This window comes from Balaenoptera ricei, chromosome 10 (assembly GCF_028023285.1).
Source record: "Balaenoptera ricei isolate mBalRic1 chromosome 10, mBalRic1.hap2, whole genome shotgun sequence".
Lineage (NCBI taxonomy): Eukaryota > Metazoa > Chordata > Mammalia > Artiodactyla > Balaenopteridae > Balaenoptera > Balaenoptera ricei.
In genome coordinates this window covers 33370212-33383906 of record NC_082648.1, presented here as the reverse complement: position 1 = coordinate 33383906, position 13695 = coordinate 33370212, and the positions used below count along the sequence as shown (strand labels likewise).

Sequence of the window (13695 nt, the reverse complement as noted above, 5' to 3'; positions counted from 1 at the left end):
AACTTATTTCTCTGTAATTGACACATACTAATTATCTTTATGGAACACCAAAGTGTACAAAATAATTGAGGGCATTTTATGAAAATGGGATTGAGTTGACTTAAAAGACTAACATAACAGTTCACTAAGGGTATTGCTACATATTGTTACTACTTGTGTTTACTTTTGAAATAAACATATATCAGTGAAGACGTTCTATTGTATGTGGCTGAACTTATGTTCATCTTTGAAATAAAATCTCTCTTGCTAAACAAAGATACTCCCACCTTTATTCAAGCATTCTAGTCACATAAAACTAAAATGATCTCATTTATTTTATAATCTCCTACTGCAAGAAGAAAGAACTGTCCAGAAATTATCAGAAATTCATAGAAGCTTTTGAATGCCAAATTAAATTTCCCATGTATAATTATGTGCCAGGGGCATTGTGCTAGCCAGTAATGTAGCTCAAACATAGTGGATATGAAACAGATAAATTTTTTAAAAACCCATATTGTAGGAAGGGAGGGGAGCAAAGAGATGTTGAGAGTAATACATGGAAGTTACATAGAAAAAATAATTCTGTACTAAGGCAGAAGAGTTTTCACTGGATGATCTTCAACCACAATGCTCTCTCTACTCCCACTCCTACCCCACCCCCCAACAACAAAAAATCAGAGCAATCTCACTCCACTCTGTACACAAAACATTACCCAGCTCAGAATAGGGATGTACCATCCGGAAATCAGCAGCCACAGGCAATTCATTGGAGGAGAGAAAATCATAAATCCTATCAATTACACTGACCTTCATATTAAAAAATTAAGTATGTCCATAGCTAATACCATTGATAGAGTTGCACTTAATATGCTTATTTCAGTAAATGCAGAAAAAAATCCTGTTAACTCTTTGCAAGTACCACTTTCATTTTGACACGAGGAAATCCCCTTGCTGTAATAGGCCGACATGGAATTTAGACCAATGTAGGATAGAAAAGTAAATCAGTAAGCAGCAATAGAACTGACAAGAAGGCAATCTTTTTTGCTACTTTTGTTCTGTTTCATCAATATGTCTTACCGTCCAGATGAAAAATAAATAGTTCACACGTAATCAGTAATGCCTGCAAGAATTAGATTCAGAGAGGCTCCCTTTTCTTTATATCTAAACTTCCCACAAAGTATATTTTCTGTTAAGATAAATGCTTACATTTTGATAATGATTAGCAGTTTACACTAGGGTTCTAAGCAGAAAAAAAAATTAAATGACTTTTTAAAATAAATCGGTAGTTCTAAAGTCTTTATTTTTTGAACAGTACTCAAGAGTGAACCATTCTTCTTAAGAAAATTTTTATGAGAATTTGAAAATAGAATACATTATGCCCATTGGGTTTTATACCGAGATCGTGACAACTGGTTGTACTATAGAAAATTGAATAAAGCTCCAAGAGAATACTTCAGTTAGCAACTCCTTCCTATAGTGGAATGTCACATACACAGATGAATACAAAGTTTAGATGGATTACAGACTTATATGTGAAAAATAAAACATTATCACAAAGAGTTTTAAAATTCACAAACATGCTTTAAAAAATGTTCATTGCTTCATTTAAATACAATGTTTATTTACATATTTCTCCATAATTGTCTTTGGCATATAAATACAAAGTAACAATAAGAAATACCACAGGAACAAATAGCTCCATCATTTCTGACTTTTTTTTGAACTACTCAACAAATTAAAATATAGGTCCTCTGAAAAATGGAGAATCTTTCAGGCTTAAGAATGTATTAATTACCCTTAATATAAAGAAATTTAGTCTTCATATAATAAAATTCTCAGTTTTGAGATTATTAAATGGGCTAGTTATCCTATCATAGGGAATTGTTTGGAATTATAAATATTGGCCAGGGCCAACAGATTTACCAAAAATGTATTTTCTTAAAGCAGAAATGACACTTAAATGGTTACCTAGGTACTCGGCCCTGATACTCCTACCATGGGAATTTATTTAAACAATTTAAGTATAATTTAGAAGACTAGGTTAACAGGTACCCATTATAGCTAAAGCTCCTTTCTTCTTCAGAAAACTGGTATGTTACATTCTTGTCCCAATGGTCTTGGTGGGAGTTGCAGAATTCTATAATTCTGAAAATAGAGTTTCTACCTGAACGATGTAGAATTTGCAGGGTCACAAATTTAGGAAGAAGAATAGAAACATTTGGAGTGAAGAAGATTAGGAACAAGTAGCCAGGGGTCTGGCTTAGAACTTAGAATCAAAATTAAAACATAAAAATATCACTTGAAGGACTGAACATTTTATTTACACCAATTATAAAACTTCAGGGTTCCACATTCAAAGGCAGAGTTGTAATATAGGAAAAGAGAGTGGCTATGTCTTTCTTGGATAGGAGGATTTTGACAATATGTTGGTTTCTTATCAGCATGTTTCACGGCATTTTCTTTTAGATAAAGTGAAGTTGTATGAAATGCACTGCTTGCATCAGGAACAAAAAGAACTCACGTCCCAACAAAGGGCTTTATTAGTGCAAATTCATTGACTATTTACAAGCATATATGATAACTTCATTTAAAAGCAATCTAAGAAGGAATGTATTACATGTAACACTGTTCTAACATTTTTATTCTATTTTATAGACTATCTAGAAAGTAGTCCAGCAATAGACCTGTCAATCACAGAATGTAAAATAAAGTTTACCTTCATTATGAGTAACAAAACAAAAAATTATCCACTTTGTAAATTTCAGTACGAGCACTGCAATGAAGTACTTTTTCGATTTCCTCTCATTACTTAATCCACAAGATTAATTAGGATATATAAGAAACATTATATTTTAAATAGTTCTTTAAAAAGTATTTTCATTGGTAACAATTTTATACATTTTTACAAAATAAAACCTATACACATTCCTTCATATACACATTAGCAAACAGCAAGTAGTGGAAATACCCTTTTTATATGTAAACATTTTTTAAAGAATATTTACAAGATAATAATTTTCCCATCCAAAGACAAAGATTTCCAAGATCCCTCTTATTCAACAGATATTCTTCTCATTTTTTCAGCTAATTCTTTTCTCACTCCAATATGTTTTTCTAAATTTTGCACTTCATGTGGAAGATTGATGTCCCAAACAGACAAGCAGGACTGTATCTCTAGAAAATTAAAAAACAAATCATGTTTCAAAGATCTGCCATGAGACATTTTTATTTTACTTTTTGTTAATTTATATTTAGTTGCCTTGGACAAATGTGTGTGTGTGTGTGTGTGTATATATATGTATATGTAAATAATGTACTAAATTATTGACATTTATAAGAAATTACATTTGGAAAATGTTTAAAATACATTATAGAACTATTAAATTTTAATAAGTGTGGACCTTTAATAACCTATAACACTTCATTTTCTGAAAGAAATAAAGATTTTTCAAACACTGTTGAAAATTAGACATAATATGGATACAGGTAATATGTAAGGAAAAATATCCACATTTAGTTTAGGTTTGAGCTAGTTCTCATTTTATAGTGGTTGATATCTCTATTTCACCTGAAAAATAAATACTTAACACTGCTAAATCACTAAAACTTAATTTAAAAAATTTATATCTAAATTATTTGCACTATAAAGAAGCTACCAATTAAAAATGCCTAAAGTTTTATAGCATATGTAATATTTACTGTAAATGTATAAACACATAATATGTTATAATCATTCACATCATTGCACTCTGCTTGGAATACAGTATCCTATTAAACATTACCTTTTTGATGTTGCATACCTTCAGTACTCTTCCGGTTATACCCCAAAACCAGCATGACACTTTTAAGGCTTCCTTTATCAAAAAATAAAAGTTTTCTGTTAAAACAATATAATAAGTTGGACTTTAAAGAGTACAACTGTTCATATTTAAGACACAAAAACCTTGGAACTTAACTTACAATTCCACTATTTAGGAGATCCCTCAACTATACTGAATTAAAAAACTCTCCAAGATGACCAGAAATTTTTTAAAGTTAGAAAATTTGTGATCTACTCCTTATTATAATTCTTATTAATTTTGTGAATCTGAGAAAATAGCTTAACCTTTCTGCAAAATGGGTTCAATATTTATACAGTACCCCTCCAGCCAAAGTTATATGTCGAAGAGACAGTGTGTGCAAAAGTGCTTTGGATACTACAAGGCACTGGTCAAATGTGAAGCATCTGGATAGAGAGTTGCATGGACAGATAATATACTGATACCCTGTCACATAACCATACTTTGTTCTCAAGTCATTCAATAATTTATTCAACAAATATTTATCAAAATCCTCTATGTACTAGGCCCTAGGCTAGGCCATGGGAATAAAAGGGAACAAACAAAAGCAGACCCAACCCACATGGAGATTATGGTCTAGTGAGGAGATTAGTTAATACTTGGTAACTAAGTTAACTAGGCAAAACACATAAAACATAAAACATAAAACCTTGAGGTAGGGTGAAGCATAGTATTTAAGAGGGACTGAATGTTCTTCTAGACCAGAAAAAGCAGAGAGGAATATGGCAAATGATAAGGGCTAGAGAGCTGGAGTGAAGCCAGATCATGCCATACATTGTACATTATGTTTAAATTATTTAAAAAATCAATTACACCCATTGAAATCTCACTATAACGTCAGTAATGAACAACCATTTGGATCCCAAAGTATTGGGCTGGCCAAAAAGTTCGTATGGAAAAACCCGAATGAACTTCTTGGCCGACTCAATACATACAAATTAAGTTAAAGGATACAACAACCTTGGTGAGTAAGACTAGAGGGACAACCCCCTGCACACCAACTAGTTTGCTGGTGTGGACATGTGTCCTGGTAGTCACCAGTCACTAGGAGCACCTAATTCTAACTCTTGTGCAACTCTGACACCCATTCATGGAAAATGGGTGAGGTTGAGGAGAAACATTTGTCTCACTCCTTAATATATTCCTGTAAAAGGAATTTACTATTCTCTTTACCCTGTTAAACATTTTATCTCATTTGCTAAAGCTACATTAACTCTAGTTTTGCAGAACTTAACCCCATTTTTGTGATCAACTCTATATATACTAAGTCTATTCCCTAAAGCAAATAATTAGTCAAAAGAAGATAGATAAGTGTGAGTATCATGTGCTATCATGATTTTTTCATACTTAAGTAGAAAAGGAGTAACAAGAAAAAACATAAAAGCTTGAGTAAAACATTATGATTTGTCAATATTTGTAGATTGTGAAGTTCAGCATATATTGCTACAAGAATATAAATTTATTTATAGAATGAAAAACTAGTAGGAAGCTTAAACTATGCTCAAAATAAACATCTGTTTTAATTTCTTTGGTCAAAAACTTAAAAATACTCAACATTATATGTTTTTGTCTTAATTATAAAGAACAAAGAGAAAGTAAGACCCAAATTTTGTGTTCAGTTACTATAATCTGCTTCTCTTATGGGACTAAAAACATCTATTCCCTCCATGTTTTTAAGGGCCCTATTCAAAATACATCCTGCAAAATTTCACTGTGAACTTCTGAGACACTTCACATTACATTGGAAAGTAAAGAGAAAACTTAAATTTAAAATAAAAACTTATTTTTATAGTCTTAGAGAATATGAAAAAAAAGATCTAAAGGAAAGAAACTTGCCTAACTGTGCAGTCATCATGGCCCTAACAGAATCACAAAAGCTGTGAATTATACGGATGATTCGACGAGCTGAAAGATCAAGGAGTAAGATATGGCCCCCTCCAGTCCCTATCCAGAGGGCAGTGTTCTTCTGGAGGCAGAGAGTTTTCACTCTCCCAGAATAAGACATTTGGTGTTTCGCTTCCTTGTTTGCTTTGACCAGCTCCTCCCTAAAAACCATAAGGAAAGTATGCATTAATACTTTTTTCAGAAATAAAGAGATAAAATAAATGTGTCTCTCTCTGTATATACAGACACACACACATATGTAACATTTTAAATTATGAATACATGACAGCATACATTACATACTATTAAAATTGTACAGAACTAATTTTCTAAATATAGAATGTCAAAGAGCCACGTTTCACTACATAAAGCATAAATGATCAAAGATAACACAATTGCCTCTTAACTTCAAGAAATTCTGAAATAAATATGATAGACACAATTTTTATAAATAAGCCTATGTAATCCAGCAAAAAAAAGAGAACCAATTTGCCCAATATGAAGGAAAAAAAAGTTAGTTTCAAAAGGTTTTTATGAAGTCTAAAAGTTATAGAGGAAAATAAAATTATAATCATCTACATGTAAAAGATATGAATACAAACGACTGAATTTTTCACTGAGCTAATGAGTAATTCATGACAAAAATGAGGTATCCAGAAGTAAAAGAATCGTAATAATTTTAGAATTTCAGGAAGTAAGGGACCCTTTACCAGTCAGAACTGTCAGCTCTTCTGAACATAAATCTCCTCACCATCCAGAGAAAAACTAAGAAGGTGTTAGGAAAGTAAACTCTGAAATCTCATTTTATGGATATGGTATATAATCTAAATGTTCTCCAGCAGATAAAAAAATCTATACTGTAAAACCAGAACAAAACTATGAAGTAGCTAGCAAATAAGGCTGGCAATGGTCCTGTGTGCCAGCAGCAGCAAACAAGGGATGTGCTTGATGGGAAGTCTCCGACACACTGCATCAGACTGAGCACTGCGGTCTCAGCCTGGCATCTTGATCTTCCCTCCTTAGTGCACAGGTCAATCCGGTACATTTTTTCACCCGTATTTTATATTGTTTTGTGACTTTTTCTTTGTAATACCTTGAGGAAACCATATCTATTATGTGCCTATGTTTTTTTCAAAAATGAAATTTGCTGGATACCAACAGATGGTGCTGAGAAGCATTAACAATTTTGTTTCTGATGGTTGTTGTTTTTTTTTTTTTTCTAACATTTTTCTATTTAGAAGTAGAAAGGAAGAAAAATAAGCCATACTTCCTCTCTCTGTGAAATCTGAAGTGTAAGGACAGCTCTTACAGGCATAAAATAAAGAACCAATGACACTGTACCTACAGCCAACAACATATTGTACACTTAAAAATTTGTTAAGTGGGTAGGTCTCATGCAGTATTCTTTTCACAATAAAATTTTTTAAAAAATTAATTTACTTTAAAAAGTGCACACAGTCTATCAGTTCACAGAGTTTTTCAGTCTTCTTGTCCCACACTTCCACAAATGGGCTATTTTTCTTAGCAACATAAAGAGCCGTGTCTACCACCACTGCTAGGACGTTGGAATCACTGAAAGATGCATAAGAAAACCTAGGGGGAAAGAAAAGAATGCCATTTCATTTTTCTAGTATTTCTAAATATAATACAACCTTATTATGTTAGTTCTTAATGCATATAAAGGATTAACACTATTTTGAAAAAGAAATAGGCTAGAGTATTTGGCAATTATTTCATATTATCCCCTAACCATTCTGAATAGAATACTTTGCAAACAAAAGTCCAGGACCAGAGAGCTCCACAAATGAATTCTACCAAACATTTAGAGAAGAGTTAACACCTATCCTTCTCAAAATATTTCAGAATATTAGAGGAAGGAATGGTCCTGAATTCATTCTATGAGGCCAGCATCACCTCAATACTAAAAACCAGACAAAGAAAACACATAAAAAATAAAATTACAGGCCAGTATCACTGATAAACATAGATGCAAAAATCCTCAACAAAATATTAGCAAACCAAATCCAACAATACATTAAAATGATCATATACCATTATCAAGTAGGATTTAACCCAGCAATGCAAGGATTTTTCAATATCCACAAATCAATCAATGTGATACAACACATTAACAAACTGAAGAATAAAAATCATATGATCATCTCAATAGAGGCAGAAAAGGCTTTTGACAAAATTCAACATCCATTTATGATAAAAACTCTAAAGAAAGTGGTCATAGAGGGAACATATCTCAACACAATACAGGCTATATATGACAAGCACATAGCTAACATCATTCTCAATGGTGAAAACCTGAAAGCATTCTCTCTAATATCAGGAACAAGACAAGGATGCCCACTCTCGTTACTTTTATTCAACATAATACTGGAAGTCCTAGACACAGCTATCAGACAAGAAAAAGCAATAAAAGGAATCCAAACTGGAAAGGAAGAAGTAAAACTGTCACTGTTTGCAGATGACATGATACTATACATAGAAAATCCTGAAGTTGCTACCAGAAAACTACTAGAGCTCATCAATGAATTCACTAAAGTTGCAGGATACAGAAATCTGTTGCATTTCTATACACTAACAACAAACAATCAGAAAGAGAAATTAAGGAAACAATCCCATTAACAACTGCATCAAAAAGAATAAAATAACAAGGAATAAACCTACTACAGCAGATAAAAGAGCTGTACTCAGAAAATTGTAAGACTCTGATGAAAGAAATTGAAGATGACACAAACCAATGGAAACCCACACTGTGTTCATGGATTGGAAGAATTAATATTGTTAAAATGACCATACTACCCAACGTAATCTACATATTCAATGCAATCCCTCTTAAAATACTAATGGCATTTTTCACAGAACAAGAACAAATAATTTTAAAATTTGTATAGAAATACAAAAGACCTGAATAGCCAAAACAATCTTGAGAAAGAACATAACTTAAGGAACCACACTCCCTGACTTCAGACTATATTACAAAGCTACAGTAATCAAAACAGTATGGTACTGGCACAAAAACAAACACATAGATCAATGGAATATAAGAGACCAGAAATAAACCCACCCACTTATGTTCAATTAATCTACAACAAAGAAGGCAAGAATGTGCAATGGAGAAAAGACAGTGTCTTCAATAAGTGGTGCTGGAAAAACAGGACAGCTACATGGAAAAGAATGAAATATAGAAGATTCTCTAACAGCATATACAAAAATAAACTCAAAGTGGATTAAAGACTTAAATGTAAGATTAGGTACCATAAAACTCCTAGAAGAAAACATAGGCTGAGCACCCTTTGGCTTAAATTGTAACAATTTTTTTTTTTTTTGGATATGTCTCCTAAAGCAAAGAAAATAACAGCAAAAATAAACAATAGGACCTAAGTAAACTTAAAAGCTTTTGCACAGCAAAGGAAACCATCAACAAAATGAAAAGACAACCTACTGAATGGAAGAAAATATTTGCAAATGATATGATTGATAAAGGGTTAATATCCACAATATATAGACAGCTCCTATAACTCCACATCAGAAAAAACAAAAACCCAATTAAAAAATGGGCAGAAGACCTGAACAGATATTTTTCCAAAGAAGACATACAGATGGTCTACAGGCACATGAAAAGATGCTCAACATCATTAATCATCAGAGAAATCCAAATTAAAACCACAGTGAGATATCACCTCACACCTGTCAGAATGGCTATCATCAAAGAGACCACAAATAATAAATATTGGCAAGAATGTGGAGAAAAAGGAAACCTCATACACTGTTGGTGAGAATGTAAATTGGTGCAGCCACTGTGGGAAACAGTATGGAGGTTTCTCAAAAAACTAAAAATAGAACTACCATATGCCCCAGCAATTCCACTCCTGGGTATTTATCCAAAAAAAAAAATGAAAACACTAATTTGAAAAGATACACACACCTTAATATTCATAGTAGCATTATTTACAATAGCCAAGATATGGAAGCAACCTAAGTGTCCATCAACAGATGAATGGATAAAGAAGAGGTGGTATATATACATATACAATAGAATAATACCCAGCTATAAAAAAGAATGAAATTTTGCCATTTGCAACAACATGGATGGACTTAGAGGTTATTATGATAAGTGAAATAAGTAAAAGAAAAACAAATACTGTTTGATATCACTTCTACGTAGAATCTAAAAAATAAAACAAACTAGTGAATATAACAAAATAGAAACAGACTCACAGATACAGAGAACTAGTGTTTACCAGTGGGGATAGGGAAGGGGGGGAGGGCCAAGATAATGTTAGGGGATTAAGAGGTAAAAACTACTATGTATAAAATAAATAAGCTATAAGGATATATAGTACAACACAGGGAATATAGCCAATAGTTTAACTATAAATGGAATATAACCTTTAAAAATTGTGAATCACTATGTTGTACACCTGAAACTTATATAATATTGTAAATCAACTATACCTCAATAAAAAAAGAAATAACAAAGAAAATTATACAAAATACATGTGTAAAATCCATATCTTTAGTAAAATAATGAGTTGATGCCTCTCAAATTCCATATTTAATTTGATACAGAGATAATGAAAATTATAAAAATTTAGATTGATAGATACTACTAAAATTACTATGAGTTTTCATATTTTATCTCAAATGTGATTAGACTGGGTGATTTTTTAATTTTCCTCTGCTTTCTAAGTTCTATAATGAATATTTAAATTTACAATAGAAAAATAAAGTATGCATTTTGAAAGATCTTTGGGATTATCGATAGCATTATTGACTTGATTATAAAGAATAAACATGAAAAAAATGGTAAATGAGTTGCATAGATAGGAATAACTTACAGCTGATTTGTCCTGGTCTCAATCAGTTTCTGAATGGTGAAATCATCAGAAAATGAGAAAACTTTTGTACCACATCCTCCCCACGTAATGTTTTTTTCGGTTGAATTCATGGATTCACTCAAACACATCAGTGGAGTGCTGACATTTCCTATATTGAGTGTCTTCAAAGGAGCAGCTCCTTTACACTTTGCCAAAAAGAGAAAACACATTCAGTAAATTGAGTATCCACAGAATGAAACAGTGTAAAATTTCAGCTTTCTAAAAACTACTTACCATCTTAAATGGTTAGAGGTATTAAAATAAAAATTCAGGATACATTTTTCAAAGGACTTATAAAAACAGGATTTAATTCAAATGGTATTCAATGTGTTATCCTTATAACCAATCTCTTCACTTCCCCATGCAAAAATTGTACAGGAAGTAACCTAGGGATTATACTATAATTATTTCTTTGTCTCTCATTAGATAATAAGCTTTTTTGATAACAAAGAGTAGGAATGGGTAGGATGTTGAATGACTAGATGGAACCACAGATGAATGATGGATGGAGAAATTAATTCTTTAATGATCAATGTGAACCTTAATAACAGAAAGTCAAATGATTTCTTCAAGGTTAAAGAACAGGTTGACCTCCTAGAGAAATGGAAATAAAAACAAAAGTAAACAAATGGGACCTAATGAAACTTAAAGGCTTTTGCACAGCAAAGGAAACCATAAACAAGACGAAAAGACAACCCTCAGAATGGGAGAAAATATTTGCAAACGAAGCAACTGACAAAGGATTAATCTTCAAAATATACAAGCAGCTCACGCAGCTCAATAACAAAAATCAAACAACCCAATCCAAAAATGGGCAGAAGACCTAAATAGACATTTCTCCAAAGAAGATATACAGATGGCCAACAAACACATGAAAGGATGCTCAACATCACTAATCATTGGAGAAATGCAAATCAAAACTACAATAAGCTATCACCTCACACTGGTCAGAATGGCCATCATCAAAAAATCTACAAACAATAAATGCTGGAGAGGGTGTGGAGAAAAGGGAACCCTTCTGCACTGTTGGTGGGAATGTAAATTGATACAGCCACTATGGAGAACAGTGTGGAAGTTCCTTAAAAAACTAAAAATAGAACTACCATACGATCCAGCAATCCCACTACTGGGCATATACCCTGAGAAAACCGTAATTCAAAAAGAGTCATGTACCACAATGTTCATTGCAGCACTACTTACAATAGCCAGGACATGGAAGCAACCTAGGTGTCCATCGACAGATGAATGGATAAAGAAGATGTGGCACATATATATAATGGAATATTACTCAGCCATAAAAAGAAATGAAATTGAGTTATTTGTAGCGAGGTGGATGGACCTAGAGACTGTCATACAGAGTGAAGTAAGTCAGAAAGAGAAAAATAAATACCGTATGCTAACACATATATATGGAATCTAAAAAAAAAAAAAAAAAAAGTGGTTCTGAAGAACCTAGGGGCAGGACAGGAATAAAGACACAGACATAGAGAATGGACTTGAGGACACAGGGAAGGAGAAGGGTAAGCTGGGAAGAAGTGAGAGAGTGGCACTGACATATATACACTACCAAATGTAAAATAGATAGCTAGTGGGAAGCAGCCGCATAGCACAGGGAGATCAGCTCGGTGCTTTGTGTCCACCTAGAGGGGTGGGATAGGGAGGGTGGGAGGGAGTCGCAAGAGGGAGGAGTTATGGGGATGTATGTATACACATAGCTGATTCACTTCGTTATACAGCAGAAACTAACACACCACTGTAAAGCAATTATACTCCAATAAAGATGTTAAAAAAAAAAAAAAAGAAAAAGAACAGGTTGGTAGCAAGCCAGACTTAAAACTTGTTTCCCTTGTTTTTTCCACAATGTATTTATAAGAAATTATCTACTTCAGTTATATAAAAATGGAATTATTTCCAACCCTAACCTTATAAATCAGATCTCATTTATCAGTTCACCCTTGGTTCATTCATATAAAATATACAGTTAATCAGTAAGTACTTATAGAGAATCTACTGTGTTCAAGACTTCCTGAAGCAATAAAAAGATAAAAAGCAGAATATATGATCCAGAATCTCAGGGAGTTTATAATCAGTTAGAAGGAGGGCGGTGATGAGTAAACATAAAACAAAGAACTTAAATTTTGATCCAGAATGCGTTCAACATTTACCTTAACAGTTTTATCTTCAAAAATTGCTAAGTTGCCATCAGCAGTTCCCACTAAAAGGAATTTTTTTTGCTTGCTAAAAGAAAAAAGGTCAAAATTGTTACAAAAATAATGCTTATATTGACCAAGATGGTCTTAACATCCCACATACCTTAACTAAACTTTAGATAGGTTTCTTCCTGATTATTGGCCTCTACCTCCTTTTCCTTATAGCATTTACTTGAGAAAACTTAAATTGCAAGTTCTTTCTCTGCCCATTTAAGTTGTAGAGCTTCTTCAAGTTTTACAACTCAAGAATGTCTTTCTCAAGGATCTGGGCGCCCTCTCTGAAATGTCATCAGGAAGGATGGTACCCCTTCTCCTAGTCTTTGTGGGACGGTAGGAGCCTAACTTCAATAAGCAACAATCAGCAAACACAGATGGCCTAATCACACTGACCCTCCTCCTCCCCCAATGTCCTCCAGTACTTTTCCACTAGCTCATTACAGGGTTTAAAAACTCTCCCACCTTTTATTTCAGCAGAGCTGAGTCCAATCCCTCTCCCCTACTGCAATAATCTTAAAGTCTTCCTTGCCTATTTGACTTCATCTGATGAAATTTTTATTTGACAGTATCCAAATAATTTCAACTCCAAAATTGCCAGTGGAGTTTATATTTTAGCCACCAAAAACTTGGACTTCACATTTTTCTAATACTTTTTATTTTCCAGTACTGACTTAAACCAGAGAAGTATATGGTGCATAATCTAAATGGCTCCTGGAAATCATACTGCCCCAAATATTACAGCAACTAACCTGTTACACCGGAAATTCTGCCATTTCGATAAATTCCTGAGATAAGATCCTTTCGACTGATAATGGTTAAGCCATTTTACCTATTGACAACTTCTGAATTCATCTACTGAAGTTTTTTTCCAATTTGGTAGTTAGTTAAGTGATA

The 13695-nt window shown here is 32.9% G+C and overlaps 1 protein-coding gene across 2 annotated transcripts in view; it reads right to left on the bottom strand.

Annotated features, from left to right (window-relative positions):
* Positions 1-1713: 1713 nt before the first annotated feature.
* Positions 1714-13695, bottom strand: part of LRRK2 (leucine rich repeat kinase 2) — a 139254-nt gene continuing 127272 nt past the window's right edge. The window contains exons 46-51 of one of the 2 annotated variants that reach the window (XM_059935648.1): positions 12760-12832; positions 10556-10740; positions 7143-7295; positions 5651-5863; positions 3762-3829; positions 1714-3153 (exon numbers count right to left, since the gene is read on the bottom strand). In XM_059935648.1, the coding sequence (XP_059791631.1) occupies positions 3032-3153; positions 3762-3829; positions 5651-5863; positions 7143-7295; positions 10556-10740; positions 12760-12832 (814 nt within the window). In that variant the 3' untranslated portion in view covers positions 1714-3031. Of the gene's footprint in view, positions 3154-3761; positions 3830-5650; positions 5864-7142; positions 7296-10555; positions 10741-10866; positions 10981-12759; positions 12833-13695 lie in introns of those variants that run through there. The other variant, XM_059935647.1, reaches the window with a different exon arrangement.